This window comes from Ahaetulla prasina, chromosome 3 (genome assembly GCF_028640845.1).
Source record: "Ahaetulla prasina isolate Xishuangbanna chromosome 3, ASM2864084v1, whole genome shotgun sequence".
NCBI lineage: Eukaryota > Metazoa > Chordata > Lepidosauria > Squamata > Colubridae > Ahaetulla > Ahaetulla prasina.
In genome coordinates, this window is record NC_080541.1 from 147,122,160 (window position 1) to 147,145,476 (window position 23,317).

Consider the following 23,317-nt stretch of genomic DNA (forward strand, 5'->3'; position numbering starts at 1 on the left):
TTGAGCCTATCTTCTGGAGTGTTGGCTATTCCTGCCAGCTTGGTGTCATCTGCAAATTTGATGAGTTCCCCATCTATCCCCTTGTCCAAGTCATTGATGAAGATGTTGAAGAGTACTGGGCCTAAAACAGAGCCTTGGGGTACTCCACTGCATACTTCCCTCCATGTGGATGTAGTTCCGTTGAGGACTACACGTTGAGTGCGGTTGGTCAGCCAGTTACGAATCCATCTGGTGGTGGTGCTGTCTAACCCACATTTTTCTACTTTATCTAGTAGTAGGTTATGGTCTACTTTATCAAATGCTTTACTGAAGTCCAAGTAAATTATATCGACAGCATTCCTCTGGTCTACTAATTTTGTCATTTTGTCAAAGAATGCGATAAGATTAGTCTGGCATGATCTGTTTTTGACAAACCCATGTTGGCTTTTGGTTATTACTTTGTTTGCTTCTAGGTGTTCACTGATTCGTTGCTTGATTATCTTTTCCAGAATCTTCCCCGGTATTGAGGTCAGGCTGATAGGTCTGTAGTTTCCTGGATCTGTTTTTTTTTCTTTTTTGAAGATGGGAACTACATCAGCTCTTTTCCGGTCCTCTGGCAGCTCCCCTGTGCTCCAGGATCTTTGAAAGATATAGTTCAGTGGTTCTGAAATCACGTCTGCCAGTTCCTTCAGAAACTTGGGGTGTAATCCATCCAGTCCTGGTGATTTGAACTCATCTAGGATAAACAGGTGTTCACTTACCATTTTCTTCCCTATTTTAACTTGTGTTTCTAATCTGTTTTTTGTAGTGCTGTTTTTGATAGGTTGGATTGTTTTTTCCTTTTGTGTAAAGACAGATGCAAAATATGAGTTAAGTAGATCTGCTTTCTCCCTGTTGCTTGTCATCTTTTAAAAGTACAAGTACAAAAGTGATAACATTAATGGACATAGATCAATCTGTGACTGTAACACTTTTTAGTGTCACCTCCACAGGAAAAAATATATTTCATGCTTATGCTTATTAGTCTTGAAAAAGAATTTCCAAGCAATTCTGTTATTTAAAGTTTAAACAATTAACAATAACTTTTTACTATTCTAAATAGTAAAAAACATTATAGTAATACAATTTTGGGTGATTCCATTTGAATAGACATATCTGGGCTGCAAAAATTCATAGGACCACTAGATTATAGCGAAGAGACATAGAAAACTCTTTGCTACCATCTGGTGGTCATCTGTTTGGTTGCATCCTCAAAATAGTATGCTTCAGGAGTACAGTTCCATCCCTCCAAGTTAAACTATTGTAACTGAAAATAATTCATTATCCATTACAAATTACTGTCATTTTAATGTAACCCAAAATAGGCTTTTTCATATACTGGGTCAAGCAATCTAATATTTTGAACAAATATACTGTAATTTTGGAAGGCTTTACTGCAAATGCTTCATTTTCCGAAACAGGGTTCTTATAGGACTGGAAGACTGAAATCCATTTAGAGAGATTATCTTCAGAATTACATTCTATTCTTCACTAGGCAAACTAGTTCAGAAGAGTGTGTTCACTAGGCAAACTAGTTCAGAAGAGTGTGTATTGGAAAAATGCTTTATACTCTGAAGACTTGTATATTCAAGGATGCAAGATTTTTTAAAACTTTCACAACAATTTATTTGTGCACATTCCATCCATATCTCTCCCACTATCTAACTTTTCCTTATCCATAAAGAATGTTAGGGACAGAGAAGTGGTATCCACTGAGAAGAATCACACAATTCTAATTTATGGGGAACAAAATTTTCTTTAGAAGGTACCAATTCTTGGTCCAAAATGTCATTTATCTTTTCATCTGCTTCTGATTAACTCTACCAAATTTTATAAAATCTAGACAGCTTCAAAACATGATTCTACCTAATTTTTTTCTTATGTTCACCGGGTTACATCTTTGGGTTCCAATCAAGAGCATGCCTACTCTCCCAAACCATGGTTGCATCTGGACTTTACATTCATGGGACTAGATGGAATAAAACATACACAGAAGCGAGTTATAAAAGGAATACTTCTTAACAACACCAACCTATTTAGAAATCTATAATAAAAATGCACAACCTTATCTGGATAAGCAAAATTAGTCTTCTGAGGAGGCAGTTTTGGAGCAACTCTGAAAGGGAAGGAAAGCATTTCATACCTGCTGCTATATTTGTCATCAGAAGTATGCTGGATAATACTCAATACTGGCACTGGATCTAAATATAAATTCTCCCTGACCAATTCTTAATTCAGCTGGCTTTCAAAACTCTCCAGATTTTTGAATTGGAGAGGATGGCAGTAGAAATCCAAAGTAAGGGAAATTGGCCTAAATTAAGAAATAAACATCAACCTGTTGTCTTAATATTTGAAATATGTGTTGAGATGCTTTTGAATGTGCACATATTTTCCATTTTTTAGCCCTTTCTGCTAGACTTCAGCCAGAGAGATTTAGAAATGGGTTTCCCTGTGCCATTGCAGTACCTTGTCCCTAAGTCTCAGTTAACTTTATACCTTTAAAAAAAAAATCCTTAGGCTAAGGATAGAATAAAACTGAAGAAGAACGCCAGGCTATTTTTTTTTTTAGGGGGAGGGGAAGCTAAAGCAAATGTCACTGGTGTTTCAGCACAAAAGCACCCTTAACGCTCAGGAAATGAGGTTTGTGGTTTGAGGGACTGAGCTCAGAAAGTTGTGTGTAGAAAGAAAGAGAAAGAACTAAAAAGAGGCTAGCCCAGATACTGCCATTCTTCAGTCTGGAGGAGTCGGCGGAGGAAACGGAGAGAGCGCTTTATGTAGTTAAGTCCCCGTGGGAGAAAACCGTCGTCCTTCCACCGTCCTTCCCCACGGTAAATGAAACCACCTTCTCTCTTTTTTCCCCCCCCTCCCCTCCGATGCTGTCTCGGGCTTGTTTGTCTGACTCGGTGAGCAAAAATTGGTCTTTTTTTACACCCAAGACGTCCTGCCTCGAGGGCAGCGGGACTCCACTCCGGCCCTTTGAGATGTCCGTGACGCACTTGGGACCCTCTTCCCACACCGCGTCCCTGATGTCGTCCAGAGCCCTTCCCCTCCCCCCGCATCCCACGGACACGCCCCTCCCCCTCCTCATTGATTAAACTAGCTGGGATACGAGCTTACACTTGCAGCAGGGCAATCGCGTTTTCCGGGAGACTTCACCGCCACATACACACACCCCTCTTAGATTACAGGAAGGTGGCGCGGAGGTAGAAGCGCCGTCGTGCTGCCACCGGTTTCCCTCCGCCGGCTTCTTTCCCCCCACCCCCCACCCCTCGCCTTTCTAAATCTCTCAATTGGGGCAAATAAGAGAGAACCAACGAGCGCCGTGAAACTGGCGGACCGGGACGAGCTTCCCCCCCCCCTGGAAACGGATCAGATTGACAGCAGGCAAAAAAGGGCTCTGGGTGTGCCGCCTCCCGCCCCCACCATTCTCCCCGTGCTCGTTTCCCGCGCTTCCGAGCGGCTTCCCAAAGTTCAGAGAAGTTCGGGAAGCCGGGTCTCCGGGCGATCTGGGACGCCAGTAGGGCACCTCCCGAGATCCGAGCAGCCCTTACAGGCAGGATTCTTTTGGGGAACGCCGTCGTGAGTAAGAAAGGCGGCATTCTCTACGGAGAAACCTTGTGGAGCTGAGGAAAGTTTGGGTAGGAAACTTCTCGGCAACTTTAATCCCGGCGGACTTCAACTCCCAGAATTCCCCAGCCAGCAAGTTCCCCAGCCAGCAAAGCAAAACTGGCTGGGGAATTCTGGGAGTTGAAGTCCACCGGGCTTAAAGTTGCCGAGATTGGCGACCCCTGTTAATCTAGTGGAAGTTGAATAACTCCCGGGCGTTTTCAGACCTCGTCGGCCTTTGCCAGGAACTCGCCTCCCCCGCGGGGTTAGACGGTCGGATTTACGGAATGAAACGAGAAAAGAGGAGGCGGGGTTTTTTTTTTCCCCTCCCCACAAAATCCCTGTTAAAGCCGTCCTTGGGATTCGCGCGCGCGAGCGCGTGTGGAACTGCGGCGCCTGCTGGATAAGCCCGCCGTTTTTCCCTCAAGCGCGCGTCCGGACGACTCTTCTAACTCTCTCTCTCTCTCTCTCTCCAAATCAAAGCCTTGGTTTCGCCCGCGTTTCAGGGCGGGCGAGCCAAGGCCGGGCCCCGGCAGAGTGTTATTGTGATTAATCCCGAAAGGCAACCGCGGGGTTTCCCCCCCCACCCCACTCGGTTCCTTTCTTATTGGCTGGGGAAAATGTGATGTGAGGGTCTCTTTCCTTCACCCTAAATACAGCTGTTGGAAAAGATCTCGACGTCCTCAGCCGTAAACAGCTTTAGCCAGGAAGCTGCCTGATTTCGGAAGATAGTTGTCACCCAGAGGTTGTGTGAATTCATCCTTAGACGCCTTCAACAAGAAGAGGGCAACGGGGCGGTGGGCGCCTCCTAAAATACCCAATTTTCTATATTTCTATCCTAATCCAAATGTTTAAGTTTTAATTTAGGCAATATAAATTCACTTCCTTCCTCCCCCCCCAATATTTTTAGGCTAGCCTGAAGTCGATGGGACAGATTTGGTACACAGGGGGAGGAGGGGAGGGAGGAGCAGTTAAGACTAACGTTTGCACTTTGCCCGTTAGGTCTTGTAGCTTTTAGGGTTTTTGTTTTTTTCAGCGAGGCTTATTTTGTGCGCGAATGTGGGTTTTTAAGAATCGCGTGTGAATGTCTCTCCAGCAGATACACATCTCCCTTATCTCAAATCGAGCTCTTGGTTGAAAGTATATCGTACACGATTTCTGTTTAGTAATGGAGAAATATAGACAAATAGTCACCAAAGCTCCGAGCTGAAACAGAGATCGGAATCAGCCTAAGGAACCACCTGAGACTTTTTCAGCCCGAGCTTCTCCGTGACGAACCGGCACAATCGCAAAAGGGAAGTAGAAGCAACCCCAAAAAGAGACTCGCTTTCCAACTGTGAACTGGGCCAGCGTCAGTAGAGAAGCATCTCTTATTAGGCTGCCTACGGGCCTCTCACTTTTTGAACCTTGGGCGAGCGTGGGGGCGGGGGGGCCTGCAACACAGTCCCGGAGACATCTGGGGAAAATCAGGCAGGAGGGGGGGCGGTAGAGAAGAGGCGGAGCTGGGCGCTCCTCTGGAATGCCCCGCCCGCCTCCGCGTTTCTTCCTCCGCTGTGTGTGTGTGTGTGTGTGTGAGAGAGAGAGAGAGAGAGAGAGAGAGACTGGGTGGCTGGCCCAGATAAGGCAGCCAATCTATCAAGGCGCTTTGATTTCCCTTCCCCATTTTCCGCCACGCCGTCTCCTTCTCAAGGATGAAAGAGACGGCAGGTGGGGGGCGGGCGGTTTTCTCCCACCGCCATCCAAAGCGGTGGCGAACGCGGCCGATTTCCACGCTGGGGCCAAGCCAGAGCATTCCAGATCCGCAGATCACTCGTAGGCATTCTGCACTCTTTCTCTCTTGTGTCACGTCTCTTGGGACTTTTGATTAAACCTAGGCCTCCTCCAAGAACCATCCCGGGGGACTTTCGCTTTAAGCAGCCTGAAGTGGGACGCGATGGCTCCGCTTTTTCCTTCCGCGGATTGTTGTTGTATGGCGGCCCCCTCGCGTTTCCCCCTTAGACTTACGAGAGCAGTCACCGGTCGGTGAATAGGGTGTTATTAGCTTCTGTGTTCTTAATGGTAATGCTATGGGTATCACTCTTTCTGTCCTGTTCCTCTTATATCTGCCAATCATCTCTGCGGTGCTAATCTCTTTTTTAAAAAAGGGTGGGGGCGTGGAATAAAAGCGCGCAGAGTGAAAATATGGAAAGATCCCAACGCACTGGTATCCTAATCAATCGCCCTTGTCTCTTTGCCATTCTCCTTATCAGTTTTAAAGATTTACGGAAAACCAGACGGTTGGACACCCCGACTGTCAAGATTCGTCTCAGGCAACGCCTTCCTTAGTTCTTGAGGTCTGGACAGGCGAATGTCCCGCCGAAAAATGTTGGAATTCTCCAAATGTAAATTTTACTAAGTGAATCTTGATTCCCATCTCTAGTTCTATAGAAGAAAGGCTAATTCCCAAGTAGTAAGCTATAAAATCTAGTCAAACCGCCAGCTTCTTTTCTCCTTTTAATTTCAGAAATAGAAGTCACTTGGTGTATTTCATTTCTGTAGAAACCCACGAAGAGCCCACCTTCAGTCCTGAAAGCGCTCTCGGGCCTGAAACTCTTTCACTGTCCACCTTATGTTGCAGAGGTGCTGTGTGGAAAATAGGGGGAGCCAGCACTATAGGTACTGCCTTGAACTTTTGAACCAAGAGCAGGGTATAAAATAAAGAAATAAGATGGGGGGGAGGGTAGACACCACAAATCATTCAACGAGTACTTAAATTATAGAGGTACTTACTCAGTCACTTTACAGTGTGTGTGTATGTGTTGAAAGCAAGTGCAGAGGATATATAGGTGTGTAGTATGCTGGGTGTGCAACTGATTGGTATTTTTGTAGGCATTTTCTCCACAATAATTTCAGTTCTTGTTGTAAATGGAATAGGAAATAGTCTTCTTTCTGCTTATACATCGGTCTCAAACACATATTTATTTCATTAATGGATAAAAGCTGTTGTTGGCTTAAGAGTTCAGCGATGTAAAATTCAACTCACCAGCCGGAAACACGCACACAGTCAAAAACACATTTCAAAATGGAATTCTATAGGTGTAATTCTCAAGACCTTTCAGTTCTGGTTAAGTGACTTCATCCAACAACATTTTAGCCCCTCCCTTTAAATCACACCCGGAACATTTATGTAACATATTCCTTTCACTTGCCGTGGTGGTCCCCATACAACCCGCTCCATCAGGTGAGTCTTAGTAGATATGTGCTTATCACTTCATTGGTTTTAACCTTGATGGCTCAGTCCCAAAGGTCAGAAGAAGCTTCTTAGATGAGAAGCGAAATGTCTTCAAAAAAAAACCAGAAAGTCCAGTTGAAAGTCCAGACAAACTTGACCTGGATGACTGAGAATCTCCATAGACAGATGGCTCAGGTTGTGGGAAAATGCTCAGCCCATTTAGTTCGTTGTTGATGTAATGTGTGTGAACCCATAATTCAGCAAGTGGGTTGACTTTGTTGGGTGAACGCATGCGAGTTGTCCTTTACTATCTTCAAAGGGCATTTTAATCGCTCTTCATGTACTCTGGATGGGCAAGGAGAAAATTGGGGGGAGGGACCAGAAAGAAACGATATTCCGTATTGATCTGAAGGCTAACCAAACAAAAACTGCCTGAAAACGATTGGACTCAAATCTGAATCTAACCCTCTGAATACTGTTGGAATGATAGCTAAGTAAATATCAATACCTCGACCTCTTAGCTTGCAAATCCTAGGTGTTCTTAAGTGCTTTCAACACACTTTGGGCTGTTGCAAAGCCAAGACGGACCCGAATCATTCCACCCTAGTTTTTTTGGGGGGGGTGATGTGGCGGGATGTGGAGCTTTTCCAAAATATTTTCTACCTCTAGAATTGGAGAGTTTTTGGCAGAGGACTGGGCAGTACAGGAAAAAGAGAGGTAATGATTCATTCTTTTCTCTGAGTAGCCCCACCCTTCCGAATTCACAGCAACTTTCTCAAGCTTAGATAGCATCTGATCCTTTGCAGCGACTTTCCAAGTTTAAACCCGGTCGGTCCTGGATGAATATTCCACCCCTCTCACACCCTATGCAGTACTCCAAAAGGAAAAAAAACCCAAAAAACAGCCTGTTCGAAATGCTCCTGAATTTTGCTTCTTGTGAGGAGAAAAAAAGACAGGTAAAACGTGGGCGCAAGCATGACTAATAGCTGCTTTCAGAAGCGAAGGTGAACGTTTCCTTCGATTCTCCTCTATTAGGATAAAATGCTACTGCGGTGTATTAATTATTAGAGTGCAAGTTTTTATCCCTCCCTCCAATGAAGGACAATTTTCACTAAAATGTCAGAAACCAAAGTTGAATAAACACCAACGCTTTGTGGCATAGATTGGTGTCTAAAATCCAGCAACCCTAAAGACAGCGAGGAGACCACAAGAGTTCTATGAGGCTCTTGTTTTTTTGGCCCCATCCCACTCCCCACTGAATAAATATGCCATTTTAAATTATCCGTTTTTCTTTTCTCCCTGGAGAATTCTGGTTGCCCAAAGCACCGACCACCATTTCCTACACAGGAGAGAAGAGGCGTATGCAAAGGAGCTAAAGATTGGCTGGTCCCTAAATCAGTTTAACAATCCATCTCTCAGCCCTGAATTGATTTTTTTTTTTTGAGAAGTTCATCTCACTAATATCCACAGGATAAACTAATAGGTTGTGTGAAATATCATTCAATACTAGGACTGCAACTCTATCTATGTGTACTTGGGTATGTGGGTCCTTGGTGTTCTCTGAGCTATGGTTAGGCTTAGGGTTACCAAACTAAGTAAACTGATGATGTTACCTAGTTTGGTAATAAAACGTCTGCAAGAAAACCACCAAGCTCAGAGAGCACTAAGGATTCATTTCAATCCTGAGCTATAAATATTCTCCTTTATGTATACCCCAAAGGACCGGATGGACTTCCTTCCAGGTCAGTGGTGAAATTAATTTTAGTTGCATACACATATAATTAATTGATCTAGCATGTCATTATTTTGATCATCAATTCTACCCACCCACCCCTTGTTAGGGTTGCTATCATTCCTATCAATTCATCATGACAAATTGGTGCATTTAAAGGACATATTAAACCACAAATCAAACTTTAAACTAACCTGTTCAATTCTTGTGCTTTATTTATGCTTCTAGGGATGCCTTAGCAAAACACAGCTAACCTGGTTACGGTATTAACCCATTTCTGTCTTGGCACAATACATCGCACCATAAATTACTCCAAACCTCTAAATCACAAACGATAGTAGCCGTGATTAAAGACTTAACAATGTTAAAGAAATGCAGCCGTTTTTTGAAACAAACTGGTTTAGAAGTTCCCTGTAAAGTCAGAAGATCGGGTGAATTGCGTAAACCATGTTTTAGTTAAACATGGATAAACTCGGGCGGGTGGTGCGATCGTTTGATGGTCTTTGAGGTGAAACAGGACATTAGACGTTTTCCATCTTCGCCTTCTCCGGATTCCCTTAATCACTGTTGCTATTGCTTACAGTTAAAACCCTATTTGTCCTGCGAAGGCCGTGATTAGTGAAACTGGTTTTAAGATCAGGAAGTGAAAATATTGGAATTACCCACAGCTGTTCAGATTGACTCGTAGTTTAACCTTCTCCCTTAAAAAAAAAGGGGTAGAGCGAATCCTGTCGCCAAGGATGGCGTTTGGCCGACTTAAATCGCCTTCCCTCTAGTCTTAAATTTCTTTACATCCCCGCCTCGGATTGTAAGGATTTAAACCACTTTAGAAGGATGAGGGTTTGAAAGACGCGGCATTTTTGGATATCCCCGAAATAAAGCCTCAAGCAAGCTGTCTAGAAGCTACGTGTCCTTCTCTTTCCAGTTCGGTGATGTAAAAGAGCCCACGATTCTTAAGGGAACAGCGAGCCCTGCGCGGTGTTTAGAAGCTCGCCCGGTCCGCGTTTTCCTAGAAATATCCATCAATGGTAGAGAAATCCCTTTGCTTAACCGAGAGAGAAGGGCGGAAGCGGCGAGGGCTTGAGAAGGCTGCCAGAGACTGGCAGTCAGTTCCAACTCGCCTGCCAAAGTCCAGGAACTGAAGCTGGTTTTTAGCTGATGAGAGGTGGCCGAGGGAATCCAAGCCCCGTATACTCAGTATACCTGCACCTCTCAGGTAAACGGCTAGGGCTGCGGACGGAGGCTACTTCGAGGAGTATCCCCGCTGTCCAAGAATGGGCGCGACGCACTGCTAAATGCAAAAGCGCAAGTTATTCTGCACCAGTTTTCCTTGCGTTATAGGTGTGCGTTTTTTATGTATGAGGGGGAGACAAGGGAGGGGAGGGGAGAGAGACAGACGGATGGACAGACGTTGGACGTGGTCGAAAATCTCGCTCACCTGCAAAAAGTCCTTGACATTAGAAATCTCTCTCTCTCTCTCTCTCTCTCACACACACACACACACACACACAAAGAGAGAGAGAGAGTGAGTCCAGCATTGGACGGAATACGACAAGCGGATCAGAAGACCGGATGCGGTCCCCACTGCTAGGCTGCTTAAAAAAAATACTCCGGGCGGGAGATGCGGGAGAGGCGAGTTTTCTGGAGGGAGGGCCATGTTTTTTTTCCTTTTTAAAAGAACCGTCTATTCCTCTGTTAGGCTTGAATTACTCCCACCCCCACCCCGCCCACCGGCCGAAAGGGCGCGCCAGCGAAACGGGTGGTGGTGGTAGGGGGGAGAGGTTGAGAAAGAGCGAGGCGGTTGCAGCCGCGCTCCCCTGCGGCTGGGGCCACCTGTGTGAATGCCACCTGGTGGATGGTAAGGCGGCTTCCCGGGCCGGCGCTCCTCCCTTCTGCCTTCCCCCGAGATCGGTGACCAATGGCTCCTTCCCCCTCCGCCTAGGTCCCTGGCAGCGTGACCGGGGGCGTTGGAGAGCTTTGCTGCTAGCGGCGCGCAGAGGGACGATCGCGGCGGCCGCTGCGACTATTCAGTTGAAGAGGTCCGAAGGCGTGAAAAGAGCCAGCCGGGGGGAGAGGAGAGAGAGAGGGAGCGGCCAGCCTCAGGCCCCTCGCCATGCCTCGGTCGTTCCTGGTGAAGAGCAAGAAGGCTCATAGCTACCACCAGCCCCGAGCCCCCGATGGCGACTACGGCGGCACCCTGGAGAGCGTCTTGGCTCAGATCTGCGCAGGTAAGAGCCAAAAGCCCTCCGGGGACGATTCTTCCCTCCGGCCCGCCTGCCTGGGAAGGCGCAAGGCGATCACCTCTGGGCATCTGCTTCCCGCAGGCTGACATCCCGGAGAAGGTCCGGGTTTTGACAGGTGCGGCTGACGGAAGAGCCGCGAACCTACCTCTCTCCCCCCCACACACACACACCCCGATCCACTTGTGCTGGCTGAATTGCCAAGACGCGCTGACCCACAAACCGGCCGGTCATGTTTTAATCACTCGCGTCCTGCCGACCCGATCTCTTTAAGGATTAGCGTAGTAGACTCGTGGCGTTACAAGTGGTCGTGAGAACCCGAGTTCAACTGCCTCGATTCCCTTCTTTGATTCAGCCCCCCCCCCGCCCAATCCAAAATCCAAAATCAGGGCTCAACAGCATCCTCGGAAAAAACAACAACAGCAACTGTCGTTTCTTCTTTTCTCGTTCCTGGACAGATAGTACGGTTTCGCACCTGGCTCTCCCCGAACGGAATCTCCCCCCAGATCGCCTCTCCCCGGATTCTCAGGTGCCCGATGGGGCGGACAGGAGCTCCGATTCGGCCCCCAGCTGCGAAAGCAGCAGCGTTTGTGATCCGGCCGCCGAGATGGAGGATTTTTGGAGACCGCCCTCCCCCTCGGCTTCCCCAGGTAGGGATGAAAAGAGGCGGCGGAGGGGGAGACGGGCGCTTTGAACGAGGGCGCGTTCCCGGTGGATGAACCCCGGAGTAGCCAGTCGCTTGTGATCCGCGTACCTGAGGCGATTGAGTTAATTCAGAAAACCGTGATTAAAGCTGGCCATCCTATCGTAATAATAACAAAGCCATGAGGAGGGCTGTTTTGAGAAAATAATAATAGATTGGTCTTTTTAAAGGGTGGGGGGGGAGAAGGAGAGAGGGAGCTTTTCAGAGTTTATCTCGACTTTTCGCTGTGTCCTATGGCAAGGTAGTCCTTTTCTCTGTTGTTCTTGAATTGGTGGAAGTCAGTAACTCAAGTCTTGCGGGCGCCGTTAAGCGGGTTAAGTTTGATCGCTTCAGCGTCGATTCATTTCATCGTTTGAAATACGGAATGAGCGGTGCTTCCGTCTTAAGGGCCAAAACCCCTTAAAGGTCTACGTTAAAGGGTGGTCTTGGGTTTCCTGCCGAGAGGAGCAAGTCGTTTTGAGTTCAGCGAGGCTACCTTGCCAGAGAAGCCTGCCAGGAGTTGGGGATTGAATCTCAGGTGCCTGGATTCCGCGAGGAAGGGAACGAGGCTTTCCCTTGTTGTTCCCCAAACGGTTCCCAAGAGCGTTGCTTTCTTCAAAGAACCCTCAACCTGTTTGCTTAAGTTTTTTTTTTTAATTTACATTTATATCCCGCCCTTCTCCGAAGACTCAGGGCGGCTTACATTGTGTAAGGCAATAGTCTCATTCTATTTGTATATTTATATACAAAGTCAACTTATGGTGTAAGTTTTGATGTAAGGTGTGAACCCGTCCCCTCGAAGAAAAGAATAGGGTGGGGATAGTGAAAGAGGACGAGGCACATTGGGGCGAAAAATGAGGGAAGCACCTGCATACAGTATTGCAAGCTGACTCTGCTCACTGCCAGCAGTTCGAGCCTGACCGGCACAAGGTTGACTCAGCCTTCCACCCTTCCCAGGTCGATAAAGGACCCAGATTGTGGGGGTGGGGTGTGGGGTGGAGATATGCTGACTCTCTAAACCGCTTAGAGAGGGCTGTAAAAAGCACTATGAAGAGGTTATAAGTCTAAGTGCTAGTCCTGGCTTGGAATCCACTGCGCCACATTAAATCGGACCGGACTCTCCTGGCGAAATTTTCGGTTGGGGGAGAGAAGCAGAGCCGCGGAAGGGTGGTGGTGGTGGACGCGTGTAGGGTGTGTGTGTGTTAGGCGACGGGCTGGCGTTCCCTACCAGGAAGGCGCTGAACAGCCCAACTTTCCTTTGGGGGGGAAAGTGACGGGAGGGGAGACAGAAAAAGGCGCCTCTGATTGACAGGCGCCCTTCCTTTCGCATCGACGGCGACCGCGGCTCTTTCTGGCGACCGTTCCAGAGAAGCGCCACCTCGGGTGGCTCCTTCGGCCTTTGATGTGGCGAGACGCGGGTGGAAGCCGCGCGGCACGCCGCTTGGCGAGGCCGATCTCGTAGCAGCCGTTTTCCTTCTGTTTTCCCCTCCCCTCCTTTTTCTTGGTTTAACTACAAAAAACAAACTTCCTCTTTTTCAAGAGCCGGTTGAGAAGTTTTACGGCGGGAATAAGAAAAGCGTAAAAAAAAAAAAAGAAGCTCTCTAGCAACTGAAAATGGGAAGACACACACACACACACACACAATAATAATAATAATAATAATAATTATTATTATTATTATTATTATTATTATTATTATTATTATTATTATTATTATTATTATTATTTAGCAGTCCTAAACACTTGGGAAGTGATCTTTGATAGAAATCCAGCATAGTTATCTCGTTTGCTGTGTATACTGTCATCATAATAAAAACTCTATTTCAAAATTCTGAAAACGGCTCTATCTTAATAGGAGAGAAAGCCCTCCGTTTAGTTTCATTAAGAGATAATTTCCATTAATTATGAAGATGTAGCATGAGGAAAAGTGCAAACGGCTGCTTTTTCCTCCCCTCCAACCCAGTTCGATCAAAACTTTGACCGAACTGGATGTTGTAAAAGTGGCCAATAAAATGAGAAACGGAGCCGGTGCGCATATAGGGAAGAATTTATTCAAAACCGCCCCAAGGTGTAGTTGTAGTTGTTTTGCGAGGCAGTTCCTCCAGGTTGTGTCAACTGGAAGTAAATATCATTGGGGCTAAATTTTTCCTGTTGAATTTTTCCTGACCAGTCTTTTTCACCCTTTGGTGACGTAAAAAACATATTTCACTAAAAAAAACACCAAAAAAAACTCCCAAACCTGTTTAGAAAAAAAACAAACCCAAAGTAAGCAGCTAGCAGGAATAGCAGAAAACACCCTGAAGGGCTTGTAGGCTGGTTAGTGGGAGGAGCAGGTAGCATTCTAGCAAAACCTTGGCTTGAAATTGATGATGTGACTCATGGGAGTAATTTTGGGGAATGAGCAAACTCCTGCCCTCTTGCTATTTTACCAGCGTGTCCACACTTTGGTTACATTATTTCAAAGACAGTATAAAGTATAAGACAGCTACCAAAGGTTCAGCCATCTAGTAACAAGTAATGAAATCATTGACAACAATTAAATCCTGAAATCCAAAGCTGAAGCTGATTTAGACAGCTTCAGATTTACAGTACTTAGGCGTTCGTTAGGACTGCCCTTGGATTTTATAAGTATGTATTTTGTGGAAGATCTGCCAGAAAGTCTCAAAGACTTTCTGGTGGGTTCAGTTAGTCACCAGCCTTTTACCAACTGAAATTATCAGAAGGGGAACAGAATAATTTGGGAATATCTAATGAGCCTACAGAAGTTATTATTTCTTTGCCTGTGGTATGAATGAAAGCCCATCATTGAAAAGTGGCATAATTGTCAGAAGACAATACAAATGACTTAAAGGGCAATTAAATTCCCTTGTCTCCCACGCCTACGGTATTTTTTATTCCTTTGCTGAAATACAGTGCATCCTTTAATTTCTTTATAAACTTCTTTTATCTCCTCCCCACACTTGCAAAAGATGCTTTATTGGTACATTATGAGAGGGAATAGTCTTTAGTTGCATCTTCATTGGTTAGCTAGTACAATAATAATACTTATTTAAAATTAAAGAAGGGGGTGTGAATATTTGCTGCATTTCTTTTCATTTGGGATGTCTGTTTCAGAGGTCCTTAACCTTGGGTGTGTGACTGTGTGTGAGGTTAATGACCATTAAAATAGTTGTCAGGATGGATGTGAACAATCTCAAAGCATACAGATCGAAAGATGAAGCTCCGGACTCCGCCAGTCCATCCACCTGCATCTTTATTTTCTGATAATACCTTATTGTGGGAAATACAAATCATACTAGATATTGGTCCTTTGGTTTTGCATCATTTAATTGACTGAAGAAAGAAAGGCAGGAAGGAAGGAAGACTTGTGAGCAGATAGATTTGCCCTCTCAAGTCTTGATACTTGTTTTCATTTTTTGTTTCCTTTTAACCGAAATTTAACTGAACCTATACTTTTTAAATAACAATTCTCAAATTTAAAAAAAAAACATATACAATGTGAAGATTTTTAAAAGCCCCACCACAAAGCAGTTTAATTGATTCAGTTAATTAATAATTGCATTTAAAATGCCTAATTCAATGTAAAGACACTCCTTGCAGTTTTCAGGTGGAAATATAATAATGTATCCAATATTTCTAAAGTCAATACAGCCTGACCTGAAAAAGCTAAGCAGGGTCGGACCAGATTAATATGTGGATGGGGGGCCAGAAGAATTCTCAGGGAATTCTGTACATTAAACCTATAAGTGAAAACAAAACAGAATTAAACCCACACCAGTTAGAAATACTGGAGCAAAATAATGGCAGCTCCCCTCTGTACTGTTGCCAAAAAAATTACACAGACATCCCCATGATTTATCCACAAATTAAGTTTGACTCATATATTGGAAGTGTCAATTTAGACACAAAAAAGGGGCAAACATCTGAATTTACAAAACCAGCAGTGTGGATAGTCAAATATCCTTGGTTTGGGTTTGCAAAAGTTGATTGTTTTCAGAGGAACCATCGAAGCAAATATCAGCAACCATCCTTTATTTCTATGTGCAGAAAAACAAAACAAAAAACCCAAATAAAAAAAGTTACAGCCTAGAACAGAGGTCCTCAAACTTGACAGCTTTAAGACTTGTGGACTTCAACTCCCAGAATTCTCCAGCCAGCATAGCTGGAGAATTCTGGGAGTTGAAGTCCACAAGTCTTAAAGCTGTCAAGTTTGAGGACCCCTGGCTTAGAATCTTTATGGCCCACGTCTTTTTATTTTGCTGTGGACAGATTGTTTGTTTATTACAAAGGCAACCTCGATTGTGGGTTGTTTGGATTTGCTTCTAAACGTTCTCACTTGAAGATTGTGTGTTAATGTTTTCAATATTATTAATATTGTCAGTTGTTTGTGGAGCGTTGCTTTGGAAAGCCCTATTCCACTTCCTCCCGGAAATTTCAAATCCCTAAAGTTTCTGATGATGCTCAAGACAACTGCAATTGGTTACATTCTCAGGCTGCTTCTAGTCCAATCCCAAAATGAGACGTGCTTTTGCTCTCATCTCTTCAAAACATCATATTTATATGGCTCATCTATCTAGAAGACGGGCAAAATGCATTGCTCAAGAAGGCTCACGCAGGCAATCATTTCTGATTGAGAGATTCGTTCTATCAAGAATGATAGAATTAATCTCAGTGGTTTTGTGCCAGGAAAAAAAGAAGTGGAGAATTAATTTCCCTTTCATCTCAAGATTCTACAGAAAAAAGCAGGACAGAGTTTACACTTTCGAAAGCAGCCTTTTTTTTCTGACTTAGAACAAAATACATATGGAAACTATAACATTATTTCAAACAGAAACCACACTCAGGTCATGAAAAACATTGAATTCATCTGTAGATGAGTTGTTATTATGAAGCTCATTTAAATATGTGAGGAGAGATTGTTCAGAATTATTATTCATTGCCTACAGGAGTGTTTAATTTCTTCACTGCATGTTCTTTCTGATAGAATGTTTTGTGTTTATTTGAAACCCTAGATAAATGAGAGTAAAATGAAATGAAATTGCAAGGTAACATTGGTAAAGTAAATTTCTCTTCCCTTCCCCTCCCCTCCCCTCTCTTTCCGTTCCTCCTCCCTCCCTCCCTCCCTCCCTCCTCCCTCCCTTCCTTCCTTCCTTCCCTCCTTCCCTCTCCTCCTCTCCTTGCCTCTCCTTGCCTCGCCTCCCTCCCTCCCTTCCCTCCCTCCTCCCTTCCCTCCCTCGTCTCCCCTTTCCTCACCTCCTCTTCCTTCCCTTGCCTCTCCTTCCCTTCCCTTCCTTCCTTCCCTCCCTTCCCTCCCTTCCCTTCCCTCATCTCCTTCCTTCCTTCCTTCCTCCCTCCCTCTCCTCGCCTCCTTCCCTCCTCCCTCCCTCGCCTCCCTTCCTTTCCTCCCTTCCTTCCTTCCTCCACTTCCATCCTCCTCCCTCTCCTCCCCTTCCCTCCTCTCCCCTTTCCTCACCTCCTCTTCTCTCCCCTTGCCTCCCCTTTCCTCTCCTTCCCTCCCTCCCTTCATCTCCTCTCGCCTCCCCTCCCCTTCCCTTCGGCTTGGGAGTGCATGAGCTTCCTAGTAATTGTCTCTACTCTATTTGTATCTTACCAGCTTCTGAGCGGTCCATCTGTCCATCCTTAGATGAACCTTCCCACTTCTCCCTGCCCCTGAAACCCTACACATGGAGCAGCCTTGGAAACACCGAACTGAGACATTTGGTACAGAACTGCAGGCCTTGCTCAACTCTGGAACGTGGTCTCTTCTGTGAGCGAGGATCTGAGCCTGCTCTCTATGCCTCAGAGCGTAACTCAGCCCTTGGACTCTATGGTGACTTTGGCTCTCCTGGACTCTTTGAGCGGCCAGCGGCAGCCCCTGGGATCTTTGTGGAGACCCCACCTGGGCTGCAACCCGAGAAGAGTGCAAATAGCATCAAACTGGAATCGGAACTCCTTTGCCGCCCTCTGTTGCTCAGCAGTGGCTCCTACAAATGCGTCAAATGCAGCAAGGTAGGAATTAAATTCTAATTTGGAGGGGCCGGGCCAAGGATGGGCAAACCAAAAGGCAAGGGTGGTCAAAAGAGAGGTAGAGCAATGATCTGAAGACGTGATGGGAGTGGTGGGGTCAGAGGGTCACATGACTCCCCCCCGACCTTTTATTGATCACATGATTCAAACTGGTCTGATGTTATCAGCTCCAACGTTTATTCTTTTATTTCTTTTTGCTCAGTGATTGGTCAGATGCCTATGAGAAACCCACAGCAGGACATGAAATCCAACTCACATTCTCCAATATCTATTAAAGAAAACCCTCCAAAAACTAGTACTGTGATTCTGATTGTGGGATAGTATATATAGCTATAGCTAAGTCACCATTAATGACTTATATTTTCCTTATCTGAATGGATTCTTCATAAATGTGTTCATCACATACTATGTATCACAAAAGGTCTAGTATCCTTTACATAAAGCAATCCAGTTTTCAGCTGAACTAATGAGTTGATTGACTTGTGTTATGAATCACAGGTAATATAAAAAAACAACAACCTGCCACTTGGATATATAGAATAGCTTAAACTGGAAATCCTTGAATGAAACCAGCCTTAGAAATCTGCTATAATACAATTCCTGGGAGAACAGCATTAATTTGTCAACAGCAACCCACTTTTTAAGAATCCTTTCTACAGTCATGTTGTCCTTTGGTTATTGCTCAGTGGTGTCACCAAGGGAAACCCTTGGTTGGACAACTTCAAGGGCCTAGAGTCAGAATCTGCTGTGAGCTTTAGCCCTGAACACTGATGTTTTCCTTCATTCTTTGTTTCTCAGGACTTCTCTACTCCGCATGGCCTAGAGGTGCATGTTCGTCGCTCACACAGTGGCACCAGGCCCTTCGCTTGCGAAATGTGTGGCAAGACATTTGGACATGCCGTTAGCTTGGAGCAGCATAAAGCTGTGCACTCCCAGGTGAGTGTGCAGGAGGAGACGACTCCGGGGGGGGAGGGGGAGATGATGGGGTCTCCAGATATCAGAGAGTATGGGGTGGTCAGATGGGCATTCATTTTGAATGATTCCTCCAGTTGTGTTCCAGTTGTAGCTCATCCGGAAAAAGATCTATTAAAGAGTCATATAAGAGATCTTTTTTGGGGGGGGGGACGCGGTGGCTCAGGGGCTAGGACGTTGAGCTTGTCGATTGAAAGGTCGGCAGCTCAGCGGTTCGAATCCCTAGTGCTGCCGGGTAACGGGGTGAGCTCCTGTTACTTGTCCCAGCTTCTGCCAACCTAACAGTTTCAAAAGCATGTAAAAATGCAAGTAGAAAAAATAGGGACCACCTTTGGTGGGAAGGTAACAGTGTTCCGTGCGCCTTTGGCGTTGAGTCATGCCGGCCACATGACCACGGAGACGTCTTCGGACAGCGCTGGCTCTTCGGCTTTGAAACGGAGATGAGCACCGCCCCCTAGAGTCGGCAACGACTAGCATGTATGTGCGAGGGGAACTTTTACCTTTTTAAGAGATCTTTCCTACATGTTCGTTCTCTAAGACAGGGGTCTCCAACCTTGGCAACTTTAAGACTTGTGGACGTCAACTCCCAGAGTTCCTCAGCCAGCTTTGCTACCAGTTCTTTTACTACCAGTTCTGTGGGTGTCGTTTGGTGGGTGTGGTATGGCTTGGTGGGCGTGGCAGGGGAAGGATATTGTAAAATCTCCATTCCCACCCCACTCCAGGGGAAGGTTATTGCAAAAATCCCCATTTCCTCCCAATCAGCTGGGACTTGGGAGGCAGAGAATAGATGGGGGCGAGGCCAGTCAGAATTTTTACTACCGGTTCTCCGAACTACTCAAAATTTCCGCTACTGGTTCTCCAGAACTGGTCAGAACCTGCTGAAACCCACTTCTGGCACAAAGGCCTTGAGTTTGAAACCCCTGCTCTAAGAGGCACAGCAGAATTTACTATAGCAGAAGCCAGAGCTCGTAGTGGAAAAGAGAATGATGATTCTTACACGGAAGGTTTCCTTCTTTTTCCCCAAAACCCAACCCACGTTACTATACTTTCCAACACTTAGAAAGGCTTCAGTCTGCATCAGCAATGGGCAAGCTATTGAATGGTGGCCCTTTGTGAGAACTTGTTCTTTGCAAAAGTTAAGCGAGGTATGGGGCTGGGAAGTGATGTGGATGAGTTCTGTATGTAGAATAGAATAGAATAGAATTTTTATTGGCCAAGTGTGATTGGACACACAAGGAATTTGTCTTGGTGCATATGCTCTCAGCGTACATAAAAGAAAAGATACGTTCATCAAGGTACAACATTTACAACACAATTGATGGTCAATATATCAATATACACACACTGTTGCTTGTATATAGAAAGAAGATGTGAAAAGCTTTTAGATGGGCTAATATGATAGTTTGGGCTGCCACATGGAGCTGGTCTGAGTGCAACAACTGCCATCCATCAGACCCCGTTGCAATCTATTGTACGAAAATCGGAGTTGTTGGGGAAAAAAACTTTTTAGGATCAGGATGGTGATTAAAGATAAATGATCAATTAACCCAAATTCAAATTTGGTTGCAATTATTTAATACATTAAATAGGATTCTTTTTTTTTTTTTTTTTTTTGGAGGAAGAACAACATACAGCTTTTTTTTAAACTTAGCTACTTCAATAATTAAGGGAAAACAGCTATACATGATGATGCAGGCCAGTAAGGGGAGAAGATCAAAGGAATTAAAGAGGTAGTCCTTGATTTATTAGCCCAACTGAGCCCGAAATTTCTGTTGCTAAGTGAGATATCTGTTCAGTTAATTTTGCCCCATTTTATGACCTTTCTTGCCAGAGTTGTTAAATGAATCAGCGCAGTTGTTAAGTTAGTGACAACGGTTGTTAAATGAACCTGGCTTCCCCATTGACTTTGCTTGTCCGCATATAGACGAGAGGTCGAACGACTAGCCTTGTAGTGCAACCAAAACAATCTAGAACTGAACACACTCAAAACCGTAGAAATGGTGGTAGACTTTAGGAAAAACCCTTCCATACTTCCACCTCTCACAATACTTGACAACACAGTATCAACAGTAGAAACCTTCAAATTTCTGGGTTCTATCATATCGCAAGATCTCAAATGGACAGCTAACATCAAAAACATCATTAAAAAAGGACAACAAAGAATGTTCTTTCTGCGCCAACTCAGTAAGCTCAAACTGCCCAAGGAGCTGCTGATCCAATTCTACAGAGGAATTATTGAGTCTGTCATTTGCACCTCTATAACTGTCTGGTTCGGTTCTGCAACCCAACAAGAAAAACACAGACTTCAGAGGATAATTAGAACTGCAGAAAAAATAATTGCTACCAACCTGCCTTCCATTGAGGACCTGTATACTGCACGAATCAAGAAGAGGGCCGTGAAAATATTTGCAGATCCTTCCCATCCTGGACAGAAACTGTTTCAACTCCTACCCTCAAAACAACGCTATAGAGCACTGCACACCAGAACAACTAGACACAAGAACAGTTTTTTCCCGAAGGCCATCACTCTGCTAAACAAATAATTCCCTCAACACTGTCAGACTATTTACTGAATCTGCACCACTATTAATCGTTTCATAGTTCCCATCACCAATCTCTTTCCACTTATGACTGTATGACTATAACTTGTTGCTGGCAATCCTTATGATTTATATTGATATATTGATCATCAATTGTGTTGTAAATGTTGTACCTTGATGAACGTGTCTTTTCTTTTATGTACACTGAGAGCATATGCACCAAGACAAATTCCTTGTGTGTCCAATCACACTTGGCCAATAAAATTCTATTCTATTCTTCTATTCTATATTCTATATGAGTCAGTTGTCATGCATTTGAATTTTGACCACGTGACCATGGGGATGCTGCAATGGTCATAAGTGTGAAAATTGGACATTTCACTTTTTTCAATGCCTTTGTGACTTTGAACTATCCCTAAACAAACAGCTGTAAGTTAAGGACTATCTTAGTGGCATCTGAGCCCCAGGGTGCCTTCTTAAAATATCACGGAACCTGAAAGTGAAAAGTGAAGTTTCACGGCTGAAGGGGAATGGAAGAAATTTCCATCTAAATGTGGAAAATGGTATTTCCTTGTTTCTTCCTTGATTTTATCACTACTGTTTCCCATCATTTCCATAAGGACCTTTGAGAGGTTCAATTCTTCTTTATAAGGGTATTTAAGAAAGTATGAAGAAAGGAAATCCATTTCAGGGAAAACTGCATTTTTATTTAGTTTATTTAATAGTTTATAGATGATTTTTAACTGCATTACAAGGCTGGACAGTCAGCCTTGTAAACTCATACAGTTTCATTTTTTTATACTCTGCATTTATATTGCCTGAGCAGCAGAGGTGGGTTTCAACAGGTTCTGACCTGTTCTGGAGAATCGGTAGCGGAAATTTTGAGTAGTTCGGAGAACCGGTAGAAAAAATTCTGACTGGCCCCACCCCCATCTATTCTCTGCCTCCCAAGATCCAGCTGATTGGGAGGAAATGGGGATTTTTGCAGTATCCTTCCCCTGCCACGCCCACCAAGCACGCCCACCAAGCCATGCCACACCCACAGAACCGGTAGAAAACATTTTTGAAACCCATCACTGCTGACCAGCATATTTAATATAAACTTGGTTTTTCCTACATTCTGGATTCTGTTCAGATATTTGCATAAGGCCTAAGTCACATGGAGGAGACTTAAAGGTGCTTTTCATCACCAGTGTAATAATAGACCTTCTAGTTTAATTTGATACATCCTTGTGGTTCAGCTTCTTCAAATTTGCTCCAAGGTGATAAACAGTTTTCCACAATTAGTTGCCTTTGGTGTTGGATCTACTATTTTCACGATACTAACTGGAAATTGAGAGTTGTAGCCCATGAGAATGGCTGGAGCCTGGTTGTGATCTAGATGACTGCTCTTGGAGAGGAAGATCTAGATTAGATTGATTTCCATTAGGGACTGGTAGACATAGGCCTAATCACAAGTATTGTAACTGAATCTTGCTTTCTCAATGAACATCCAATTTAGACTTGAAGATAGGCTGTGGGTGGAAGGTATGGTTTGCCTTAAAGCAATCTGAATTGAGTTTTCATGCCTGTTACTACCCATTTGCTTCAATGGGGGCTTGTAGGCCTTTCAAATTACAGATTTGGGTAGCTTGACCTAGATTAGGACATTATAGGTGGGGTGCACTGTTCATTTATGAAAGAAAGTCTTGCACTGGTCAAGCCAATCCTGTGATTAATATCAGATTTTGTAAAAGGGATGTACAGCATAAGTCATACTGGAAAGTAATATATTTCCCTTACATCTTTCATAAGTGTTTTGTTTCTTTTAACATCTGGTTACAGCAGTCTCACCTTCCTTCTTGGCTTTCCACGCAAGCTGCACTTGTGGGAAATTGTCTTTGTAGCTCTTAATGCACAGAGATATTTAGTTTTTATGTCTGGGTAGCCTGTCCTAAGATTTCTTTGGGATGAAAGTATGATCTATGAATTTCTAGAATTAATAAGTAACCCGTCAAACAATCATTTGGTAATTCTGATCTGTTTGGAGAATTTTATGTATAAAAAGAGTCTGAGCCTCAATATACCTCCATTTGTTGGGTGAGTCAGTTATTCCCACCAAAAAACCCCAAACTCATCGCATTGTTCCTTCATGCTGTTCACACGAAGGCAGTTTCCTTGGGCTGCAAGTCAAACTTTCCAAACGGCAACTCAGAAGAGTGAGACATCTGTGCAAAGGCACATTTCTTCCAAAGCAGAAGCATTTTAAGTTTTAAAAATCACATTTCTGCTATTTATTGGATTTATTTT

At 44.5% G+C, this 23,317-nt stretch overlaps 1 protein-coding gene across 1 annotated transcript in view; it reads left to right on the forward strand.

Annotated features, from left to right (window-relative positions):
- The first annotated feature begins 2,773 nt into the window (after nucleotides 1-2,773).
- Nucleotides 2,774-23,317, forward strand: part of GFI1 (growth factor independent 1 transcriptional repressor) — a 28,894-nt gene continuing 8,350 nt past the window's right edge. Inside the window, exons 1-6 of the mRNA XM_058176829.1 lie at nucleotides 2,774-2,846; nucleotides 5,874-6,005; nucleotides 10,510-10,795; nucleotides 11,266-11,457; nucleotides 17,104-17,498; nucleotides 18,315-18,452. Of these exons, the coding sequence (XP_058032812.1) occupies nucleotides 10,681-10,795; nucleotides 11,266-11,457; nucleotides 17,104-17,498; nucleotides 18,315-18,452 (840 nt within the window). The 5' untranslated portion in view covers nucleotides 2,774-2,846; nucleotides 5,874-6,005; nucleotides 10,510-10,680. The remainder of the gene's footprint in view (nucleotides 2,847-5,873; nucleotides 6,006-10,509; nucleotides 10,796-11,265; nucleotides 11,458-17,103; nucleotides 17,499-18,314; nucleotides 18,453-23,317) is intronic.